This window comes from Falco naumanni, chromosome Z, assembly GCF_017639655.2.
Source record: "Falco naumanni isolate bFalNau1 chromosome Z, bFalNau1.pat, whole genome shotgun sequence".
Taxonomy (NCBI): domain Eukaryota; kingdom Metazoa; phylum Chordata; class Aves; order Falconiformes; family Falconidae; genus Falco; species Falco naumanni.
In genome coordinates this window covers 17,361,025-17,384,698 of record NC_054080.1, presented here as the reverse complement: position 1 = coordinate 17,384,698, position 23,674 = coordinate 17,361,025, and the positions used below count along the sequence as shown (strand labels likewise).

Here is a 23,674-nt window from a genome sequence, read left to right as displayed (position 1 = left end):
GTGGGCGCTAGGCGGCGAGCGCGTCCGCCTGTCAGCGACGTGTGTGTGCGGGACAGGCCCTACCCCCAGCAGCTCTCGCCCTAGCGCTGCCGGCGCGTGGCCGTTTCTGGCAGGGAGGCACCGAACTGCGGCCCGGTACGCGGCAGCACCTATCCCGTCGCCTTTCTAGCCCTGCTCCGCGCCCCCCCCCCCCCGCCGCGGGCCGGGCACCGCCGGGCCGGGGGTTACCGCGCAGGCCTGCCGGCGGTCCGGCTGGCCCCGCAAGGCGCGGGCTATAGGGCGCCTGCGCCGGGCCGCGCGGCGTGCCCGCCTGCTGGTCACACGGGGCCGCTCTGCAGCACTGATTGGCTGCGCCGGCCGGCGGCTCGCGCGCGGTAAGGGTGGGGGGCGGTGTTGCCACGGTGACGGGGCCCGGCTGCCCTTCTGGCCGGTGCTGCCGCGGGGGAGCGAGAGACGGGGGGAGGCCGCGGGGGCTGCCCGGCGGCTGCGTGGTGCTGGTGCTCGTTCCTATGTGCCGGGCCCCCGCCCCGGTGGTAGGGTACCGGGGGTCAGCGGCGGCGCCCTGCGGCGAGGTGTGTCGGCCGCGGCGAGGGGCCCCGAGCCGGGCCGGGCGGGAGGTGCGGCCGGGGGGCCTGACCGCCCGTCGCGCCAATTGAGCGTGTGACGGTGCTGTGGTTCGCATAGAACGGAGGGTTGCTTCCCACCGGGACAGGCCCACCGCAAAGTCGGGAGGAGGAGCGCCTAGCGCCGAACACCAGGCAGGGGGGAGGGTGCGGGATCTTTGCTGCCCGGAGTCAAATTGGTTTAAACGTGAGGGCCCGTTTTCGTATAATGGTCTGTCTGCAGACGATTGCTGGATGTAGCTATCCCACTCTCTTGTCCTCTCTATCTTCTATCGCTTTCTTTGTTTTGTAGGTAAGTTAATTTCCCAGATCAACTCTGATTCAGTGGGAAACAAATAACTTTTTTTGTGAGTAGTTTTTTCTGTCAGATGGAACTGCTGATCCAGTTGATTTTTCCTATGTGATCTGTGGATGTGAGAATGTGTAGTGATGTAGAAGGAAGGAAAATAGGATTGCCCTTTCAACAGGAACTTGCTTTTAGGTTATGCTTGTATTAATACTGTGCCTTGCCTTCAATTTCATGAACGTGAGCCCAGTTAGCAGAAGTGATTTGGCTAATGAATGGGCTGTCAGCAGAATTCCTAGACCCTGTTCCCTAGGAGTGTGACCCATCAGGAAGCTGCATGTTAGTAACATACCGTTTGTTTTGCTGTATAGCACAGTGATGCGTGTGTGCTGGCTCGTGGGGAAAGAGAAATGCAGTCAGCGGCTGAAGCTGCCACACTTGGAAGCAGTGATAATTGGGCGTGGCCCAGAGACTGGGATAACGGATAAGAAGTGCTCACGGCAGCAAGGTAAAGTTTAGCTCAAATCCTGCTTTCTACATGCAGCAGCAACCAAACCTGTGAAGTATGTAAGATAAGCACTCGTACATGCATAAACACGAGAAACAGCACTCGTGTTTATCAAGAAACATCATTCTTTTGTTTGGCTAAATTACATGAAGATAATGGACCAGTGTTTTGGCTTAATTCATAAGCCTGCTTTGAGCAGGGTCTAAGTGAGACGTTGCAGTTTTTCCTTGAAATCTAAGCAGGCTTTCCTTAGGCTTGCTTCTGCACTCACCAGTTTATGGTCTCCTTTCTCTGCATGGTCCATAGTGTTTTTTGATTCTTGAAGTCATCAAGCTTTTTTTTATAAGCACTTAACGGAGACCGCTGGGTCCTAAAAATCAGACAAGACACCTAATGACTGGAAGTTCACCTTCATAAATTAAGGCATTGAACCTTAACATGAGTCCTCAAGCCCGCAGTCAGGTTCCACTGCTTGCACTCTTTGTGAATGGCACTTCATCTCCCTAGGCTTCCACTAACTGATTTTTAGTATGATTTGTTATTTTACAGATGTGCCGGGAGAATATATCAAAATATCTGTGATCTCTAAAATACTCCCCTTCACACCTTCCCTGCCTTTTCTGCCCTCTGACACAGTTCTGCTCCATGCCTTGTCACAGAGGGCTGGTGAGGATAGAAGGACATGTAGAAGACTTCACAGATTTCATCTTTATTCTGAAGTAGTTTTGCTGATCTGTGATATGAAACACTCAGGTGTGACTCTATGGGTTGGTTCTGTTTTACCTGTGGTCCTGGAAGCGGGATGAAGCAGAAGTATTCTTTGCATCTGTTCACAGAGATCAGAGTCAGAAGGTAGCAGATCTTAAAATACAGGAGTGTTTTTTGCAAGGGGTGGCTTGGCAGAGTTCTGGCCTCTTTTTTTTTTACACTGTTTTGTGACACTTTGTTCTTTCTTTCCAGTTCAGTTAAAAGCAGACTGTAACAAGGGGTATGTCACAGTTAAGCAGGTATGTTTTTAAATGGGTGTATGGTATTTCTGTTACTTATGGGGCTGGTTAGTGTACTGAAACTTCACAAATGTGACAAAAGATGATTCTGATCGCCAGGTCTGAAGGAGCTGAAGCTGTTTCATGACCAAGGAGAGCAGAGCAAATGGACCTCAGAGGGAATCTGTCTGTCCTTTTTTCTTTTTTTTCGCGTGTACCTCAATGGAAAGACTATACTATTCCTTCCAGATATCTTACCATCTCAGCCAGACTTGCAGCATCAGGAAACACTGCTGTGAACCCTCAACCTGTTCTTCCAGTTGCTGCATTTGGGAGATTTTGGAGTTCTTTCTCTAAACTTGCTGATCTGCTTCCTGAGCCTTAAACTTCTAAAGCTGAGGCAGCCCTTCATTTAATGTCAAATTGATTCTTGTGTTAATGGGACTGGGCAGTTGTGGAAGGTTTTTGTTTTGGTGGCTGGTGGAGCCAAAGGTGTCGTCATCTCTGGGAATGGATGGGATGTGAGACGGCACTGAAGGCATTCTCATGTTACTAACTGGATGGATGTAGGCCTGCTCTCATATACTTAGGAGGAGCAGTATCCCTGAGATAGTTCAAAGGAGAAGTTCTCTGACTTCAGGTGCTGGAGCATATATGTACACCTGCAGTATCGGCATGTGTGGACAACACATCAACATGTTCTATCTACTGAGGAGTAATGTTTTCTGTCAAAACACCTCCGGAGCTCAGTAAGCACAGGGACCTCACCAGTATCTGCTGAATCCAGCAAAGATTTCTCAGACAGTTTTTCACAGAAGCCAGCCTTAGCCACAATTTGAATACCATGTTACTGGAATCTCAGGGTGGGCAATACTTTCTGGTGGCAAGTGCTAGTATGGTTTTGCTGCCTGCTCTAGAGTTGCTTGACAGGTGATACGTGTGCAACATATCACAGGGTTCCAGTGATCAGTTGTTTGTCAAACATATCGGCCCGGGGGATGTGCAGTGTAGCTGACTTGAGTGAAACCATGGAACTGTAGACTGAAAAGATCCTGGCTGGAATCAGGCAGGTGCTTCATTGTAGTGAATACCAATTGGTGAGAGGCACAGTCCCATCTTGTGAAGCAGGCAGGTATCACCGTGACAAAGCTAAAGAAACATTCTGTGACAGCGTTTATCAGTCACAGGGAAGAGCTTGTTTCTTAAAGCTTGTTCCGTGCATAAACATTAAACAAAAGCATTTTGCTGAAGTTCAAGACTCCTAATTTCCGTAGGGTCGCCCTCCTGGTCAGGCAAAATCCATCTATCAAGCAGTCACTGTAGGTTGCCCTCACCACCTGTGTTACCAGTTATGTCTGAGACAGAGGAAAATTTATTGCTTTTCAGTTATCAGCTAAACTTCAGGTAACTTCTTGGACTTTAAAACACTGTTTTGAGGGGAAAATTATTTTAAGAGTTGCATAAAGCTGTAAACTGATGCAATGAGAGAAGCAGGTAAAAATTTCACCTTGCGGTCCTCATTTTCTGCTAGAACAGAATAATGGAGTTGGTTTTGTGGAAGTGTAAGATGCAAAGTGAAAATAAAAGCAGTGAAATACAGATAGGCTGGTATATACTTTGTATAAGCTGATATAGACAGAGAGGTTTAGCCTCTCTTGAAGGAACAGGCAAGTGTTGTCACTGTTTGAACAGTCTTCTGTGGCCTGGAGAAGGGTTATCGCATTTAGCTTGGGAAGGAAAAGACAGGAGAAAGTAGTAGTGTACTCTTCTGGGGGCTCAGAGAGATTTTTTTCCTGATTTTTCTTTATTTTTTTAATTTTAATTTTTTTATTTTTTCCTACGCAAGAGGGAGTGTGTTGCAGGTGTTAGCAGTGGGCTACGCTTGGTGGGCCCATGGTTGTGAGCCTGAGCTCCTTTACCTCTTGAAATAAGCCAGAAGAGTATGCTTGCATATTTAAAGGCAAATTTGTGGGGCAGCAATTGGTAGAAACAGAAAACAGAATGTAGTGAAAAAGAGAAAAAAGACAAAGTAAAATAATTTGAAAAAAGGAAACTTTCTGGGGATGATTGGACTGAAATAATTTATCACTACTATTACTCTTCAGAAGTAATTGTTACTAAGGCCATTATTATTTAAACAGTTGTTTAATAGGTTGTTAATTTTTTTGAGCAAAGTGCAGCATAGGTCTTGCTGTAACTGTAGCCAGCTGCTACAGAACTGTCAGGTCCTTATGACACTGTGTCCCTGAGGTTCGTGTGCTGACAGCTGTGATTGCAGGACTGGGCCATAGAGAGTTGTCTCCAGTGCTGTACTTTCTTGATCCTTTAGAGTGGGTTGGTGTGGGGAGGGGGGTCAGTGAACACAAAACATTTCCTTTCCAGGATGGTGATATTCCATTACTCCATAACAATGGAGTGGTTGTTGGCGATTCCAGTTATAACACCGTTTACTATTTTTTTCCCTCTTTTTCTCCCTACCAGATAGGTGTCAACCCAACTAGCATTGATCTTGTGAATATTGGCAAGGACGGAGAGGTAAAAATCAAGCCAGGCCAAGTTCTGCATATTGTGAATAAACTTTACCCCTACACAGTGCAATTTGCTGAAGAGTCAGGGAAAACTGTTACAGAAGCAGAAGAGAAAATACAAACTGACAAGACATCATGCGAGGACTCCTGCGATGATGATGATGATGATGATGTGGAACTTGTGCCCAGAAAAACAATGAAGATGGAGGTAGTGGATACACAGGGGAGTTCTGCAAATCCCAAGCGAAGCACTACTGGTGTATCTCCACATGAAGGAGCTTCAAGCAAAAAGGCAAGTGTAAAGTTATTAGTACTTGAGGTGTTTGTCCTGGGGTTGTCTCCTCCATCAGGCTTTGGTCTGTTGCTTTTGTACTGCTGATGGGGAAGCGTCTCAGGTGAACACGAATCCTGGGAGTACTCAGAACATATGAGCTGAGGTGCTCAGGCAAAGACTGCTCCTAACATCACCCAGGTCCTGAGAAAGTTACCTGGGACCCATTCTAACCTGAGCTGAGGGCATTTGTGCGTGTGTGAAGGGGCTTGCTTGTATCCAGTGAGGATTTAATATCTGGTTCCTTCCTGTACTTTCCGCCAGAAGAACAGTCCATGTGAGGTCAGCTTAGCTTAGTGGAATCACACAAGGGATGCTGTGCTGGCTCTTGAGATGAAATCTGCAGTGTTACAAATACAGCAGTAGTTATCTAAAAGCTTATGCATAGAGAATGGAACAACTTGACCTTCTTTTTTTTTTTCAGTTGCATTACATTTTTCTCCTGCTTTGGTAATTTCTTATGGTAGAACCATGTTTACATGAATGAATGTTACCAATCAAAATCTTTTGAAAGGGAGTTTTTAGCCCTGCTGATGTGGACAAAATAAAAGACTGCTTAGTGCATCTGGAGCTATAATAATGTGGTTGTTGGAGGAGAAGGCACAGAAATGAAGACCCTCAGGACAAAATTTCAGTCCCAGATTGTGCTGGATTGAACACTTTCTTCATTTGTGAACGCATGCTAGTTATATTAGGGCCAGAATTGTGGTGGTATAAACAGGGAGACCAAGACAATTCATACTGTCTCTGTTGGCAGTATAATAATGTTTGGTCATTTTCCTCTATAAGAATATGATGGACATCATCGCTGATTATCGTGATAGAATCATAGAATCATAGAATGGTTTGGGTTGGAAGGGACCTTAAAGATCATCTAGTTCCAACCCTTCTGCTGTGGGCAGGGACACCTTCCACTAGGTCAAGTTGCTCAAAGCCCCATCCAGCTTGATCTTGAACACTGCCAGGGATGGGGCATCCACAACTTCATTGGGCAACCTGTTCCAGTCTCTTACCAGCCTCAGTGAAGAATTTATTTCTTCTATCTAATCTAAATCTACTGTCTTAAAGTTTAAAGCCATTACACCTTGTCCTGTTGCTACAGGCCCTACTAAAAAGTCTGTCCTCATCTTTCTATAAGACCACTTTAGATATTGGAAGGTTGTTACAATGTCTCCCTGGAGCCTTCTGCAGGCTGAACAACCCCAACTCTCTCAGCTTGTCTTCATAGCAGAGGTGCTCCAGCCCTCTGATCATCTTTGTGCCCCTCCTCTGGGCTTCTCCAGTAGGTCCGTGTCCCTCTTATGTTGAGGGAGAGCTGAATGCTGTACTGCAGGTGGGAGTCTCACCAGAGCTGAGGAGAGGGGAGAATAATTTCCCTTGACCTGGTGGCCACACTTTGATGCAGCCCAGGATTCAGTTGGCTTTCTGGGCTGCAAATGTACATTGTCGGGCCATGTTGACCTTTTTGTCCACCAGCTCCCCCAAGTCCTTTTCCTCAGGGCTGCTCTCAGTCCATTCTCTGCTCAGCCTGTATTTGTACCAGGGGTTGCCTCAACCCATGAGCAGGACCTTGCACTTGGTCTTGTTGAACTTCATGAGGTTTGCACGGACCCACCTCCTGAGAAAGCCTGTCAAGGTCCCTCTGGATGGCATCCCTTCCCTCCAGTGTGTTGACTGCACCACTCATCTTGGTGATGTTGGCAAACTTGCTGAGGGTGTGCTCAGTTCCAGTGTCCATGTCGCCAACAAAGATGTTGAACAGCACCAATCCCAGTACAGACCCCTGGGGAATGCCACTTGTCACCACTCTCCACTTGGACATTGAAATGTTGGCCACAACACTTTCAGTGTGACCATCCAGCCAATTCCTTACCCACCAGGCAGTCCACCTGTCAGATCCACGTCTCCCCAGTTTAGAGATGATGACTGTAAAGTGATCTGAACAGATAAAACATTATCTCTTTTGAAAAAAGTGCACTTGAGGCACCTTCTACTAGGTAACCACGGTGAGAGATACCTGCTTGTGTTGTCTTGATGTTCCTGTGCCTATCTTGTTTTCTGTACAAGCCACTCCTTGCACAGTGTCAAAAAATAAGTACATCTAAGAGTAGGGCCACACACCACAACCACTTCTTTCTTTTGTGCACAGCAGCATGTGATGGGACAGTTAATGGAGATCCCTGTACTTCCTTTGGTACTTCCTATCCATGAAGCAGAGGATGTTTTAGTAAAATAATCCGTCACCAATAGTAATGAAGAACTGTGCCATAACGTGTGTGCACATCATTAAATTCAAACAGATCTACAGCCATCTGTTGTTAAATTTATAACATTTGAAAAACTTAAATTTGAACTTTAACAGTGTCTTGTTAAAAGTTTTCAAAAGTAGCTTTGTGGGGCAGTTGGAGTAGGTGTGTTGGCATTTATAGAAAGGAAATAATTTAGCTGTTATTTTACTGTTGTATACTAGTGAAAGTACTTAACTGAATGCTTTAAAGCATAATTGGATCCTTAATTATTTTATAAATTATTTTTTCTTCTGTGCTTTAGGAACATTTAGGACACTGGAGTCAGGGTCTGAAGAGCTCCATGCAAGATCCAAAAATGCAGGTGAGAGCTGTACACTTGTATTTTACTGTAGTTTCTGTCTAACAAAGTTAAATGAGCCTTCTGTCTTCCTCCTGCAGTTTAATGATCTAATTGACCAGTGTAGTACTGCATAAGGGCGGAATTGTACTTGCATCTCTCTGCAGTAGCATTACTTTGTGAGTCTCGACTATACTGATCTTGCAGAATGTCATTATCTTTAGCTCTCTACACTGTCAAATTTGGCCAACAGATTTGGAAAAGCTTGTTGGAAGAGCAGGCGAGTGGTGCAGTTGCTTTGTTTCCTCAGGGAAACCAAATAAGATAGGGGTGTGGTTTGAAGCTGAGCAAGTAGGGGAGGTTCCTGTTTTCTGGTGCCAGCACTGCCTTGTTTCCAAGCATGGTGCTGTTTCCTGGTTTCCAGCAAACTCTTAAATGCAACACTTCTGTGTTAGCTGACAGGATATGACCCCTGGCTCCTCCCCACCCAGTTTCTCTGTGCCAACAGAGGTCTCCGGAGTGGTTTCATTTAACCTTGTGCAAATACACCAGATGCACCTCCCTCCCTCTGCTTCCCTGTGGCTGCATAATGGCTTTACTTCATCTCTTTTTTTTGTTGTTGTCTGCTGCCTGTTTTCAGGGAGGTCAGACTTAAGATGCAGAAATCTGAGAAATGGCTTTTGTGGCTGCAGTGTATATGCACTTTCTTTTTACTGTATTCTGGGAGAGTCTTGAAAGAATCTTCCCTATCCATGTATAGAACCTACTTTCTTTTTAAGTTACAGTAAATAGATAAACTCCTTCTCAAAACCAAGCTTTTTAGCTCAACTCCAAAACAGGGAGAATGGTCTCCATCAATACTTCAGTCTGACAGAGTAAGGCCTTGAAGCTTGGGTGCGTTTTAGGTAGGGGTTTAGTTGGCTGACTGCTGCATGGCGGTGTTAATGTCAGAGATGTGTTCTTCCCTTTGTACTTCTCAGCAAGAGTATGTGTTTAGGAGAATGGATATCACAGACATCTGTGATGCTTGGTTCTTGAAATCATGGGTAATTTCAGTTGGAAAAAACCTTTGGAGGTTCACCCCATCTGACCACTTGCACTCAGGCTGACTACCCCAGACTTTGTCTGTTTGAGTTGAGGTAATCTCCAAGAGAGAAGATCCCACAGCCTCACTGGGCCCCTTCAGGTGGTAATCACCCTCAGGCTGAAAATAATTTCCTTGGTAACTAATCAGAAGGTCCCTATTTTTTGACTGGTTTTTATTTCGTGGGGTTTGGTTTTTGGTGGTGTTTTTTCTTTTTTTAAAAAAAATTCAAGTCTAAAGTGTTGAACTGCATAGAGTTGTAGGAGAACTGGATGCCAATTCTCCTGGAACTGCCAGCAGTTTCAAATGAGGAATTTCAGTGTTACTATGGGGAGTGATAGAGCTATTGAAATACTTGCTTACTTTTTAAACATGACACTTAATCTTTATCCCTTAAATGGAATTTGATATAGCACTTACCAAGACAGTGCTTTCTTAACCCAAAAGAAAAAAAATATTTTAAAACTATTCTTTGAATGTTAGAACATAAATAACTGTCTATGACTTAGTGTTAGCTTTATTAGTTGTGGTTCTGAACTAAATACATAAACAATATATCTGTTGTCTTTCCTTTTTAATCAAGTATTAAATAAATAGCAATATTTCTTCTGAAAACACTTGATCCTGATCCCATTCCCACTGGCTGCATATGCAGACACTAATGCATGTCTATAAAAATACGACAGCAGCAACCAGTCTTGCTGCTGAAAGAAGGAGTCCTATGATTTTTGTGCTGATAAAATTTTAATCTTCCTTCCTGTAGAGCAGGACTGATCAGTTCTGCATATAAACATATGAGAATAATTAGCAAAGATGACAGACACATCATCCATCTCTCACTCATAGATGTGCTGCTAAGAGATCAGAGACACAGCACAGTTTCTGCATCAGAACCTGAGACATTTTCACTGCCAGGGCAGGTTGCGCGCCCCCCCCCCCCCCCCCCCCCGTTGTCCATGTGTTTTGCTGCTGTTTCTCTTATCAGCTGCATCAAATTGTTGCAGAAGGCAAAAAAACCCCCAAAAAAACAACAACAAAAAAACACCAAAAAAACCCAGGGGAAGTAGGGCATGATAGACAGGAATCTGTTTGCCTTTTTGTGGGTGATCTTACAAAGTAGCCCACTGGGTAGCATGAACTGAAATAGCTTGGACTTGAAGGTTTTAATCTTTGTAATGCTGGCGGCAGTCTGCAGTGCTGAGGATGCTCTTCGTAGCACCTCTGAGATTTGTGTTGTGCTCCAGAAATCTGTGAAGGATGAGGCAGTCCAGTGCATTCCTAGGTGCTCTATATTGAGCACAGTGCCATGATTTTTGTTTCAGTGATCACAAAGCTTGAAGGTAGCCTGGTGGAAGTAGAGTTTCCTAGACCTCACTGGTATCTGAGTCCAGGTGATTTTTCCATCTGTAGCAATGGTTAACTTACTGCTATTACAATAATAGAAACCTTTTTCCTTCAAGTATACAAAGAAGGGTGTGGAACATCTCTCCATGGCTGCCTGGTGCATTGATAGGGGAGAGGGTACATATCCTGGACCAGCTTAGTTCCACCAGAAGCCTTACTTGAAGTGGAACGCTCTGCCTGCTTGATACTGCTCCCCATCTAAGTAATCTGTTCTGGCTCTTTTCCTGGCACTCCCAGTTGCACTAGCAACACATACGTGGGATATGCACATGGGTAAGATCTCAAAATCCACTAAATGTAGTGCTTATAGGAATAATATATTTAACTTTTAATCACTAAATAATCTACTTACTTGTTTTGCAAGGTTTACAAAGATGAAAAGACTGTAGTCATCAAGGATAAATATCCCAAAGCACGTTACCACTGGCTTATCTTACCATGGGACCCCATTTCAAGCCTGAAGTCGCTCACCAGGGACCATCTTGAACTCCTGGAACATATGCATACAGTTGGGCAGAAAATGATTGAACAGTGCCCTGCCAGAGAGAGTCTGGAGTTCAGACTGGGCTACCATGCTATACCCAGTATGAGGTAAGACTTAGATGAGTCATCAGGGGGACCCTGCCCTAGTTATACAGATTTGGGGCTGAATCTGTAACGTGATCTGGCATTGCTGAAGAACAACTAATCCTCCAGAACACTACAGTTTGGTCTCCAAGTCCTTTGGGTGCAGCTGTGTACTTGCTGTGTATGTGCTGATGAGCCACACGGGCATCTTGGGTCTGGTGGGAAATGCCTGTGGGATTCCCCTGGCAGAAGTCTGTCACTGGGGCTACTGTATGCCTGTGGTTCAGTCCCAGCAAAAGAGACAGCACTGCCAATGCTAGTGCTAGGGCATCCCCCATCCCAGGGCACCAATCTGGGATCAGAGAGTGACTCTTAGGCCTACCAGGTCCTGCCAGATCCTGAGCAGGGATCTGAGTCTTGTGTGTAAGTCCAGGTCTTACAGCGTCCAGATGCCTGTGTGTATTGCAGTCTGTGTTCCCAAGTTGTTCAGTTCTTGAATGAAGCTTTGAGTCCCTGATAGAGTACCCGTAGGTACTCTACAAAGTTTAAACCTTTGGTTTATTAAACCCCCTGTCTCTGCCTTTTTGGAAGCTAGCAGGGATTAGACTGTAGTTAGGGGCCACTGGAATATGCAGGCTAGTGACCTTGGCTGTTTAAGTGACCTTGATGCTTGGCATGAGACAGTGCTTCCAGAACAGATCAGTTTTCTTCTGTCGCAGGACTATGAGTCAAACGTAAGGCTGACCCACAGTCCCAGCATCGGCTGGCAGTCCAGCCTTGCCTGAATTGTGTTTGCAATGGGGACTACTGCAAAAAAACATCAAGCATTAACATTATTCTCTCTTATCTCCACAATATATTTGCTTCAGTCAGCTACATTTGCATGTAATCAGCCAGGATTTTGATTCTCCGGCCCTGAAAACCAAAAAGCACTGGAACAGTTTTACCACAGACTACTTCTTAAACTCCGAAGGTAATGATTACAAAAGGTATTTCTTAACAGGTAATCCTGCTTGTGGGTTCTGGCTTTGGGCTTTTTTTCCAAACAAATGTGTAAGCTGTGAATTCTATTCTAGTAAGTGATAGGTTTTGTGTAATTTCAGATATTGGGGGAATAGCACTAAGTAGAAGTCAACGGAATTTTGTGACTGGTTTAAATTAGAATGCAGTGATGACATGCTGTGCATGCAAATCAGTGCACAGAGATTCTGCAGTGTCATGTGTTTCATGATGCCACATGGTCCCAGTACCTCTGATCTCTTTACTTTTTTTGCAGATGTGATAGAAATGGTAAGAAGCAAGGGAAAAGTGATGGTGAAAGATCATGCCTCTGAACTTCTCAAATTGCCCCTCAGATGCCACTGTTGCAAACAACAGCTGTCCACTATCCCACAGTTAAAGGAGCATCTCAGGAAACACTGGCCAAAATGACTTTGCAAAAAACCATCTTACAACCCATCTTCAGATTTCAAGGCTAAAACTAAGACCTGGAAATGCTAGTGGACATGTATGGTTTTTGTTAACTGGAATGACTATACTGTGGGAAAAAGTACCCTGGATGAGGCAGCATACTAACTTTGTAATAGCTTAGCCAAAAAACCCTTGTAACAACCCAACATAAAGTGACTTGCGAAATTCAAGGTGTGTTTGCAGCTTTGTGGTACAGCCACACTGATCTGTACGTGAACCAAACTCTGGAAGAAGTGTTTTGTTTGGGTGAAAGGATTTATTTTTATTCAGAAGCTGAGGTGTTGAGCCTGAGGAAAGAGACAATGATTTAGAGGTCTTTCTCTTGATGTCTTCAGCCTATCACTGAAATTTCCTTTGAGTGATACGTTGCAGAGGCTGCTGTGGCTGACAGCAAAACTGTAAAAGGGGAATGTACTGAGGGAGTGAGTATGGGTAGGATCATCAGCTACAGTGTGCCACTTTGCTGTGCCACACCATGGCTTGAGATTTCAGTGCTGCTGAACTTCCCTGTAGCTATGGAACAGACACCTCCCCTCACCAGGGTGCCAGCACAGTCACTGCTCAGGCTTTAAGAGGGGCAGCCTCTGTCATGTACAAGGATTCTGATTTATATACAAAAATACATGTATAATACACAATGACCAGCTTTACTGCTCCCAGAGTAATAAACTATCAAGGCTTGCAGTTACTTGGCTGCATATGTTGAGGTTGGAACAGAAATTGTGTGGTTTAATGCTGCCCTGTTTCTCCACATTGGGGATTTTGGTGAGCCCCTGTCATTCAGTTGTTGTCAAGATGTGAAATCCCAGATAGGCAGCAAAGCAGGAGTAATAAAAGTCTGTTTCATGGTCCAGAACTGGTTTGTAGGGTTCAGTTTCATTCGAAGCTCATCTTTGACTTGTTAAGCAAGATGTCCTCTGGTGAAATGACTTCAACAGGAAGAGCACACAGACCTTTTGTTATACAAGGAAAACACTGTTTGTAATTCTTGGTAATGTATTCTGTGGGTAGCAGGCGTCCTCTTCTGTGCCCCCATAGAGCTGCATGTTATTGCGTGCACTCTGATGGTAAATACTGACTTGCTGCAGGTTGCTGCAGGAAAAGAACAAAGATGTTCCTGTAGTGGAGGGGGTGGACAGTAAGGGTGGGGGGTTGGCTGTGGCCTAATTCGAAACACCGGTTGCACTTTAGTTTTTCCTGATGTTAGTAAAATTATGCCTTAATTTAGAAAGCAAAATTAAACTAAAAAACCCACCCATAGAAATGACAATTGTTTTGTTTAGGGATTCGCTCTTGACCCAGTCAAACCAGGGCTTCACTTGGCCCCGAGGTGTGGTTATGCTAACGCTTAGCAACAGGAATTATTTTGGGCCAAGAGCAGTTGCAAATGCTAGAGAACTGTGGTTTTCCCCGCACGGCAGACACAGGCCAGGCAGGAAAGCCAGGCTGCTTCACAGTTACATATGCTGTTCATGCCCCATGGCCTGTCACATCTGGGTGGGGGTCATGTTCTTTAGTTAGTACCTCCCAGAGCAGGTGAAAGTGAAGCACAAACACTGCAAGTCACAGTTGTCACACACTTGCATGCGGAGCACTGGTTTCTGAGGGGCCACCATATGTATGATGTCGTAAGTCAGCAGCGTTGGCAGAACTGCTGCCATGAGTGCCCCAGGTGCGCATCTGTTGCTTGCATTGACCCTGGGTGGAGTGGTGGCAGGGCAGTGGTAGTAACAAGTGTGTCAGAGCTGCACAGGAAAGGTCTGCAAGAACAACCGCAGTGGCCACAAGCGGTTTGAAGCCTATAGGAGACAGCCACGTATCTATGACCAAGGGTAGCCTCAAGGCCGTGAAGAAAACTAAAATGGTAGCTGTAGACATTGGCACTGGTTACTTCCAGCGTTGCTTTGCAGGGGATGCGTGGCCTTACTACACTGCTTCATCTACAGCTGGGAAGCCCATACACGAGACTGGGAACAATCAGAAAGAAACCTTTGTTGGTTTCTTTCTGTTAGCAGCATACCTTTAACACTCATCAACCCAGTAAGACGTGGCATACTGGTGGATTGGAACCGTGTCCGAGATACTTTGGAGTGTGTCTTCTGGACAGAGATGAAGACTCAGCCAGAGGACCACGCTGTTCTGGTGTCAGTGCCTCCCCTGTGTTCCATCACTGACAAGGAGAGAGATGCTGAGATGATGTTTGAAGGACTGCATGTGCCTGCCGTCCACATTGCCTACCAGTACTGTTTATCCATGTACTCTTAGGGAAAAATGTCAGCTCTTGTGGTGGAAGTGGCCATGGTGCTTTGCATGTGGTTCCATCTATGAAGGTTAGATTATATGTAGCATCACTGGGAGAGTAGATTATGCTGGCTTGGACATCACATGTTATCTCATGAATTTACTAAATGAGTCTGGAAACGTGTTCACAGCTCAACATCATATAAAAGAGAACTGTTGTTACACTTCTCTGGATCTTACACAGGACTTGAGCTTGCCTGTACAGAAACAAGTGGATTATGAGCTGCCAAGTGGACGTGTTGTCACTGTAGGCAAGGGGAGATTCCTTGGTGGTGAAGTGCTCCTCAAACCAGCTGACAGCAGCAAGGACTTTTGCAGCTGATGCTCACCTGTCTCAAGAAGGGTGATGCTGATGTCAACAAAAAAATGGTGGGAAACACCCTGCTGTGCAGGGGCAGCACTATAATGGTCGGCTTTGCTGACCACTTCCAGATGGAACTGGCCAGGATGTGACCCAGTGACCACCTCATCATAGCCACATCTCCTCAAAGAAAGTCTTGTCTTGACTGGTGGGTCTGTTCTGGCCTCACTCCACTCTTTCCAGGAGCTCTGGGTTTACTGGAGTGAACATGGAAGAACATGGTCCTTCCCACATTTTTAAGAAGCGCTTGTGAGTAAGACACTGGGTGCCTTAAAAAGATGAGTGTCATCAGTGTGCCTGAATCAAATCAAAGAGAACCGCCCTTCACCTTTTGCTGCAATTAGAGATTTCTGCTAGAGCTGTGTTATTTTTGTGATACTGTGTGCCTGAAATAGTTTCTTTCTTTTGTAATTTGTATTTAATGAAGCTTGACAGCAGACAGGTGAGAGAATGAGGCTTCCATACAGCCATGTTTGTTCAGGCATTGGGAAATTTCTCAAGTGAACTCTGTATTTCTGCATTAATGGCTTACTTTAATTCCTGGTAACTGCATCTGTTTGTAAGAGCTTCCACAGAGCTCAGAAGAACAAACTCAATGTGTCTGTAAAGACAGCAGCTAAGGCAGAACGTATTTCAAGATGGCACGCACCACCAAGAAAGTAAAAGAGCATCCCAGTAGAAATCAAGGGAAAGCAGACTCTTGGCCACTGCTGAAAAGAAGCTAAGGCTCAGCAACTGCAGGAGCAGGAGGCAGGACACCCCTGTGGAGGCTCACACACTAGGTGATGCTTCCAGCTCCACTGCTGCTCAGTCAAAGTTCACTCAGGAGGGAGAAGGGTCGCGGAAGCCAATGAAGTTCAGTGATGAATTACCATATGCATGATTTAGAAGACTGGTCTTCTGCCTGAATGGCAGATTTAAAGTGATTGTGCTGTGACAGAAAATCAGAAAAACCCATATACATACATTAAAGGAACTGCTGTGTTTAGGCACAGGCATGAAATCTCAGTAAGCTGGCAGTAGTTTTACCTTTTCTTGGGTTCTTTGAAGAGGGAATCTCTTTTTAGGCCATAGATCAGACTGCATAAGACCTCAGCATTTCCTGGCATCAGGAAATTTAGCAATGTCAGGAACTAGCAGCGTCAGTGTCACATTTCAGTTGCAGGGCCAGAGCCTTCCATACCTTGGAGAGGACTGCAGACTCCATCATAGCCACTTTCTTCAGGTCTGTTCAGACTATGTTCTGCTGCCATTCTGAAGACCCAGATCCACTAAAACACTCCTACCCTGTGCAGCTTTTCATGTGTTTTGCCATCCTGGGGCTTTACTCTTGGAGTATCTCTTTCCGGTGTAGTTATGGTACTTGACAACAGGCTTAAGCCATACCCACACCGCTCAGAATATGCAACGTAACTCAGGACAGCTGGAAATATACCCACTCCAATGCTTCATGCAACACCAACAACTACGTATACCGCTCTGCTACAACAACCCAAAGCCAGTACAGCACATACAGTGTGAGCCCACATGGCCATCCCAACATGATGGAGTTCCCGCATCACAACAACGAAGATCTGCAGCACCAGGCACACGCTAACGCCATGCGGTGAGCACACAGCCCACTGCTGTGTCATCGGACACCTCCAACAGACAGGAAGTGCCTTGCTTGTGCTGGCATTCTTCCACAGCACCTAACTGAAATGGCTTGCACTGAACACAGCAGCTGCCAGGTCAAAATTAACTAAGGGATGGTTTCCAGTGTCCCCTGCAGAGCTTGTCCCCTTCCTCTCCTCCCAGGACTGCTGCTGTTACTTCCAGAGTCAGGCTGCAGAAGTATTCTGGGGTAAAATCAAATTCTCAGGTATGAGGTTAGATCATTCCCACCTGAAACAGTTCTGCAGCAGCACATAGCATAATCACGGTACAGCTGCTTATCTGTCAGTGCCATACAGCAGCATTAGCTGATCTTTAAACTCAAATAATTTTCTGTGACACTTGACATCCCCCCACCCCCGCTTTTATTCATATTTTCCTCTATGCAAGACCTTCCTGGTGCAAATGGGCACACTTCCAGGATAGTAAAAGGCTGTTGGTACTGCAGGGTTCACTCTGATCTAACAAAGCAATTCTGATGAGAATCTGCTATTACCAACACCCAGCTTCAATAGGGAAAACAACTAACTTGTTTAGTAACTACAGCAATTTGCTGTTCATACAGTGATATCTCTAAACCAGGCTGAACAGCTTAAAATGTGACCTGCCATCATGGCAGTTACCACCCATGAGAGGGAGCGATGGCAGAGAAGATAGTCCATCCAGCACTGGTGGAGTTGCTTCGTCCAGAAGAGAGGGAACAGTGGTGGGAGATACTGGATTCAACCAGCAGCAGAGCTGCACATGCTGTTACTGCCCAGCCTCACTAACCACCTCTGCAGTGGGATATGAGTGGCTGTCCCCATTGGCATGTTGCCATACAAGTCATAGTCACAGGTGCATCAGGTGGAGGGCCCCTGAACGTGCACAGTCCTAGGAACAGTGTATCAGAAATGTCAGGACAGCAATAGTTTCTGTAAAGATGTAATGAAATAATATGAAAAGTTAAAGAGTTCAGAGTCCACTGGGGTTCCTTTGCTTCTATTTATTGGAGAAGATGCAGCTTCCATTGTAGATTTTTATTGAGTTTTGGTGGAATCAGTAATTCCGGATCTGCAAGGCAAACAAGACCAGTGTCATAACAGTGGGTAACAGCAATATGGTTTCTTTAGAAGCTGTCAACTACTTTGTTTACTTTTCTTTACATCAAAGGACACCGAGAAGTCTGTGGCACAGCACTTCCCTTTAGTAACTAATGACCAGCCTGCACGGAAAAGTGACCCCAGCAGAACCGCTTACAAAAATAAATCTCTGGGGCAAATCAAGTACCCCCTCTGTTAAGTGTTACCATTCAGAATGAGAAGGCAACCATAAATGGCAGGAAGCAGAACTCTGTCAGGACTGGGACATCATACACAACAGCCAGCTGGTAGTGTTAAGTATCAGTAAGAGGCATGTAGTTTTCCTCGGAGCCAGCCCTGGGAAGTGGCAATAGGCAGGTCACATCTAGATGTTTTCTCCATGCAACTCCAGTACTAGTAAGGGAAGAGACTGTAGGACTAGTGGGGAAGAGGGAAGACAGAAGGGAGGTGTGACTAGCCCTTGCTGCATCTCTCAGTCCTAAGTTTGTATTAACTGCAGGGACTTCAAGATGGCAAAGCACCACGACAGATGGTAGCCTGGCCTGGTCAAGAACCTGGCCTAGCTGCCAAAGCCAGACAGAAAAATTCAGTGGGTAAGTTACAAGCAGAATTATCTAACACACTCCCTAAGAAATCAGACTTCCAATTCCCTCACATCAGACAGGCAGTACACACACAGGAAGCCAGAAACACAATTCAGACCATACTGGCACAGGACTCCAGACCAAATAAAACCTTATTAAGAGGGCTGCTTACTTGCCACAGGGCAGTAGGATACAACACAAAAGCAAGAAACTCCTCCAACTGACCAAATGCTACAACTGTTGGCAGGTAGCAATGCTTGGGAAGCCTCAAAGCCCACTGACAGCATTGACATTTCACACCCACACCTAACTCAGAGCCTCAACTAACCTTGTACAATAGGAGTCATCATCTTTTTCTGCTGATAGGCAGCCATAATGCTGTTTGCAGTTGAATCGGGTCCCAGGACCTGTGTGAAGGAGCAATACCCATGTTACAACTTGCACAAAGCAAGGCTAAGAGCAGGGATACCTACTCTGCTGTTAAGTCTCCAAAATCAGAAGCAGCTGCCTGCAGGAGTGAAAACACTACAAACTGACCAGGAGTATGTGATCAAAGCCTGGTAATGTCTCAGAAAAGTTAGCACAGAGGCTGAAAGAGAGAACTACTTTTGGACAGCTTCTCAGGATGCAGAACCCTTACGGCAGCACCTACTTCTTCACAGCACAGTAAGTGTCATGACTCTGGACTACTTTCATTACAGTGCCAGCAATATTTGAAATTAGTCACAGCTGAGTCTGTGTGAGTCTCAGCTCCCTGTCACATAGAACAGTTTTAATCTGTCCTTAGGGTCTTGCTTATCAGTAATTAGGGAGAAGATACTAGGGACCATCTTGTGTTCACCATGAACACTCAGAAATTTGTGTTATAAACAAAGACTTTTCCTTTGGAAGGGAACTAAGTGCAGTCATGATTTCCCTGTTCTACATTAAGCTGAAGCTTAGAAGGCTGACATAACCCTTCTTTTTGAAAAAAAAAAAACAAACCCAAACCTCATTACGATATACTGGTTCAGACTAAATTGACCAGTCTGGGTAGCTTGTCACTTCACAATACCAGGTTAGACAACCACTACTCCAATATGTAAAAGCTGTGCTAACACTTCAACCATCACGCTTAAAATAGAAAACAAGTGTTCCTATGTTCTACAGATTGCTTAAGATACAGCTTACAAAAAGAAGTCACCACTAGGACAAGGTAACACAAGCCTTACGAGACCGCTACATGTCCAACGTGGCTTTCAGTACAAGGCACACAGCAGGCTATACCTGCTGTACATATCTAAAGTGTACTGACTTGGTCTGAAAAGCCAGGGAAGGATTCTGGACTCTTTGCTGGAGAACGCAAATTACTGCTGAATACTTGGTATTGTATAGCAAGTGTGATAGGTACTGCAGATGAACACAGACCGGGTTGACACAGCTCTGCTGCAGGTCTGGAGTCCAGATTTCTGGGATCGAGGTCTCTATCAACTGCAAAACGTCTTCCAGGGCTTGCTGCAGTGCCCCAGCTTGTTCATCATAACCAAACAGAACAAGCTGCTTCAGAAGGATGTGTATGTCTCCTGCAGGAGGGAACAGAAGCACAAGCAATAGCAATTAAAACAGGTATGCTAAACAAACAGCTGTATTTCTCTGGTATCAGGGCACAGGAAGGGGAGCAGTAAATTAGAACTGGTTCTGTCCCCACCCAGCCCCTACAGCGCCTGTGTCTAAATGTGAGATAAATCTGTCGTGGCACTGACAAGGTCTCATTTCTCCGCTCCCAAACTTAAAATGTGGAGAGAACGCATTATTACATGTTCTTCCAGGCACAGAGGCAGATCAACTAAATCAAGGTCCAACACAGATGGTCTTATGAACCAGGCAGCTTCTCTCCCCAGCACACCCATTCAGAACAAGAGGGGGCACACTGCCTCAGCTGTCCTCACAAGCTGTGGAGCGGATTAAGATCAAGTGTCCTACCCTTCACAGTCTCAACAGCACGAACATTTTCTCCCAGGACTTCCAGAAGTGCCGTATCTTCAAAAGGACTCCCCTCCTTCAAGCTGTATCTCTTGCGCTCAGCTTTGCGCCGGTTCTTTGAGGATCGTCTGAAAAGGAGGCTGCTTAATTATAACGCGCACAATAGGATTAGCTCTAACAGGGTAAATCTGAAGGAACATCAATGGTGCGCATGAAATTTGTTACTCAAGTCCTTACTCTCTCCAGTGAGAGAGGATTGCATATAACTTTATGTATCTTTGTTTTCAATGCTACTCAACCAATATCCTTTGTGGTCTGAAACACAAGTCAGTAGTTGGTCTGTTTCTCTGCTATGAAGTAGACCGCTCTGTGTTCCCGCAAGGTTAAGGCACTGCTCTAAGCTCAAAGTAGGGTAAATTGTTTGGCAGTAGTCACTATCAGGCAAAGCTGAGCTCCATCTAAAACAATTGGGTGCTAGGGTCTGTGTTGCCTGTGCGCAGTTTAATTTCTGCTATCTCCACAAGCTGTGCACTCATAAGGCTCAGCTCCTGCCCACTATCACAGGAAACCAACTGCTCATCATAGGCCAGTACTAGCTGCATAACGTCCCCAAACGATAAGCACACTCTGACACTGGTATGCTGAATACTATGGTCGCATTTTCTTCTTCTTTTCATTCGGGCCACAGAAAAAGCCCTAAAAAGTCCACACTTTTCGCACAACTGTATTTTTCCACATTTCAGCTATGGAATTCAGAAGCGATCCCACAGACTACACTGGCCTCTTAACACACCGCACCTCACACGCAGCTGACATTCTCAAGAGCACTCAAAAGCAACGCAGACGCCCGCTGGGGGAAAACATAGGTATGACATATAGTAGCAATCTCCACCCATTGAAGTGCAGAAGAACACCCATTAAGGACAAAGAGCACAAGCCACATGCACAAGCTGTTAATGTTTGAGGAGCTCTGCCCATATTCTGTGTCAAGCTTCCTATCACCAGCTTCTCTGGCAACATGCCCAACACCCACAGAGCCAGCTCCTGCGCAAAGTCTGTGTTCTCAGCTCCTCTGCTGGGCACTCAGTTCCTGTTGCACTAGTAGCTTCTGGCATTTTCTGCTCTCTCCCTCCTGGTAAGAGTTAAGAGTAACCACAGAATGCCTGTAATTAAAGCAGCTTCAAGGCACGCACAGCTGCAAGGAGAGGCATGCCAAGTATGAGCAAGCTGCACTCCCAAATGCTGATGCCAGGGCAGCCACTACCCAATTTGGAGGCAGATACCTACGCTGATATTCTTGAATTGCTGTGTGAATATTTGCTGTTCATGTCACTGGCTGTCACAACACTGCTGGTTTCAGAAAAAAGATCCAATTCTGGGCAATTTGGCGTTTCATAATCTGCAAAACATGTTAACAGCTGTCACAGTACGGAAAAAGGTCAGTTTTTCCAAGTTTCTCTCTGGGCAATCTCTGTAGCTTGTTGGAGAAGCAGCTTGGGCAGATTCATTTACCTGCTGGCATTTCACAGCCTTAGAAGCTCTCAACCCCGCTCAGCCAGCACACAAGAAGGAACAGTAACTGCGAGAAGAATGCTCCTCTGCCCTGGTGAGGATTGTGATATTAAACAGCACAATGAGAGGGATGACAATCTCAGTGCAGCAGATCTGGACCAGGACAAAGCATTCTGCTTTCAGAAAATGTCCCTGAGCCTGTGTGAGCTGGCAGGTGAATCTGCACAAAGGACATGCTGAGCACTGTCTGACCCAGCCAAGCTGGCACTGTGGAGACAATGCTGTGTCATTTTGAAGAGCTTTCAGGTGCATTTTGATCCCACGAAAGCTGTGACACAGCTAGCACTGAAAATAAAGCTGTCTTTACAGAATAAGCAAGGTCAATCTCACATCCTAAATATGGTGTGAGGAAGGCGTGAGAAGAATGCCGTTCTGCTGTTGTAGATACCACCTGAGCTAGAAGAGAGCACAGCTCCGCCAGGGCAAATGGAAATCACAAACAAAAATCAGTTACTTATGCAGAAGAAAGTCATACGCATTTCAATACCAACCCTGCAGGCTCTCACAAGCCTTCTCCTTCAGCTCTCGGACCACTTGCAGACGAGTCTTATGGTGAAGAAATGCTGTTTTCTGAGAATCTAGGAAGATCATCTGACTTCTCTGAGCTGCTTAGTAAGAAAATCAGAATATGAACATTTGTGCAAAAGAACCAGAAAAGCGTATTTTTTACATAAGAAATTGGAAGGAGCACAGTCCTTCAACAAGCTCAGAAATCATCAGGTGCAAAGCACACAAAAGAACTCAAGTGGAAGGAAATTCAAACCTTGTAATACAGGAGCCCACTGAAAAAGATACACCTGGATGTGGACTGAATTAACCTGCCAGAGAAACATTTTCTAGAACAAGAGTCTGTTTCTGATACAGGAAGAACAAAAAGCTCTGTGGCCAAATCTCTTTACATTCATTAGGTTCAAATTAAAGAAAAAAATCCCTCAACTCGTAACGCCTACTGCCCATAGCATGAAAAGCAAAAGCAACCAATTGTAACCAACCATCCCTTCTGGACGGAAGGGATAATACAGCTATCAAATCATATTTTTCAAAAACTACTCCTGCTAGCCATTTTCTTAGCCCATAGCTTTCTGCTACATGTGCTCTGGAACACGGACTGCCCTGCTTCTTCATGGACATGCAGACACAGACACTCTTGCAGTTTGTGACTGTGTGGTCTGAAAAAGCTCAAACAGAGCTTGACTAAGCTAAGAGTCCATGACACTGCAGGGCTTCAAGCTGCATCGAGCAGAGCCAAATGCAGTTAACTGGGCAGCATCAGTTAGGCAGAATCAAAGCATCCTTTCATACAGCTTCCAGTACTGGACAGCTGTGACTTCCTACAGACCCAGTAAAGACCTTCTTCAGCCTCTACAGCACCGAGAAGTCTCAGATTCTTGCACTGATTCACCTTCCAGAATAGCAGGTCTGAAGTTGGTCTCCAAGATATCCAGTCTACCATACTTGTGAATCTGGATCAGGGAAAGGAAACAAAGTACTATTTAAGGATCTAACTCAGATCCTACCCCTCTGTTCATGCAGTCTAAGAAGTATTTCCACTCTGGTTCTTGTGCTTTGAAATGTCTTACCAGTCTTAAAGCCTCTTCCCAGAGCGCCCCTTCTAAGAGCTGGACAACAGCCTCTTCATAGTCCTAGAAGGAAATAGGCTAGCAGGTTAGCAATACACGTTCAGGTAGCACCTACTACTGTTTCTATGCAACAGTACCACAGTCAGGACATAGCACAGTACTGTGCCAGGTACTACACCAAACAATGTTACTTCTCCCATGCTGAT

General features: G+C 45.4%; 2 protein-coding genes across 6 annotated transcripts in view; one reads left to right on the top strand and one right to left on the bottom strand.

The window, feature by feature from the left end:
• The first annotated feature begins 4 nt into the window (after positions 1-4).
• Positions 5-12,543, top strand: APTX (aprataxin). Of its 4 annotated transcripts, none has more exons than XM_040579085.1 (8): positions 5-135; positions 1,281-1,417; positions 2,378-2,424; positions 4,885-5,223; positions 7,813-7,872; positions 10,701-10,927; positions 11,773-11,876; positions 12,180-12,543. In XM_040579085.1, exons 2-8 carry the CDS (start codon positions 1,288-1,290, stop codon positions 12,332-12,334), a joined length of 1,062 nt encoding a protein of 353 aa, XP_040435019.1. In that variant the 5' UTR covers positions 5-135; positions 1,281-1,287; the 3' UTR covers positions 12,335-12,543. The 4 variants fall into 4 exon arrangements, with proteins under 4 accessions (XP_040435019.1, XP_040435022.1, XP_040435021.1 ...); XM_040579088.1 differs by lacking the exon at positions 5-135 and adding an exon at positions 302-374; XM_040579087.1 differs by lacking the exon at positions 5-135 and adding an exon at positions 452-572.
• A 4,493-nt stretch (positions 12,544-17,036) lies between these two features.
• ELP1 (elongator acetyltransferase complex subunit 1) overlaps positions 17,037-23,674 on the bottom strand; it is a 31,729-nt gene continuing 25,091 nt past the window's right edge. For both annotated transcript variants that reach the window (XM_040579083.1, XM_040579084.1), the window contains exons 29-36: positions 23,469-23,531; positions 23,291-23,351; positions 22,380-22,493; positions 21,604-21,715; positions 20,317-20,444; positions 19,762-19,916; positions 18,683-18,761; positions 17,037-17,741 (exon numbers count right to left, since the gene is read on the bottom strand). In XM_040579083.1, the coding sequence (XP_040435017.1) occupies positions 17,674-17,741; positions 18,683-18,761; positions 19,762-19,916; positions 20,317-20,444; positions 21,604-21,715; positions 22,380-22,493; positions 23,291-23,351; positions 23,469-23,531 (780 nt within the window). In that variant the 3' untranslated portion in view covers positions 17,037-17,673. The remainder of the gene's footprint in view (positions 17,742-18,682; positions 18,762-19,761; positions 19,917-20,316; positions 20,445-21,603; positions 21,716-22,379; positions 22,494-23,290; positions 23,352-23,468; positions 23,532-23,674) is intronic.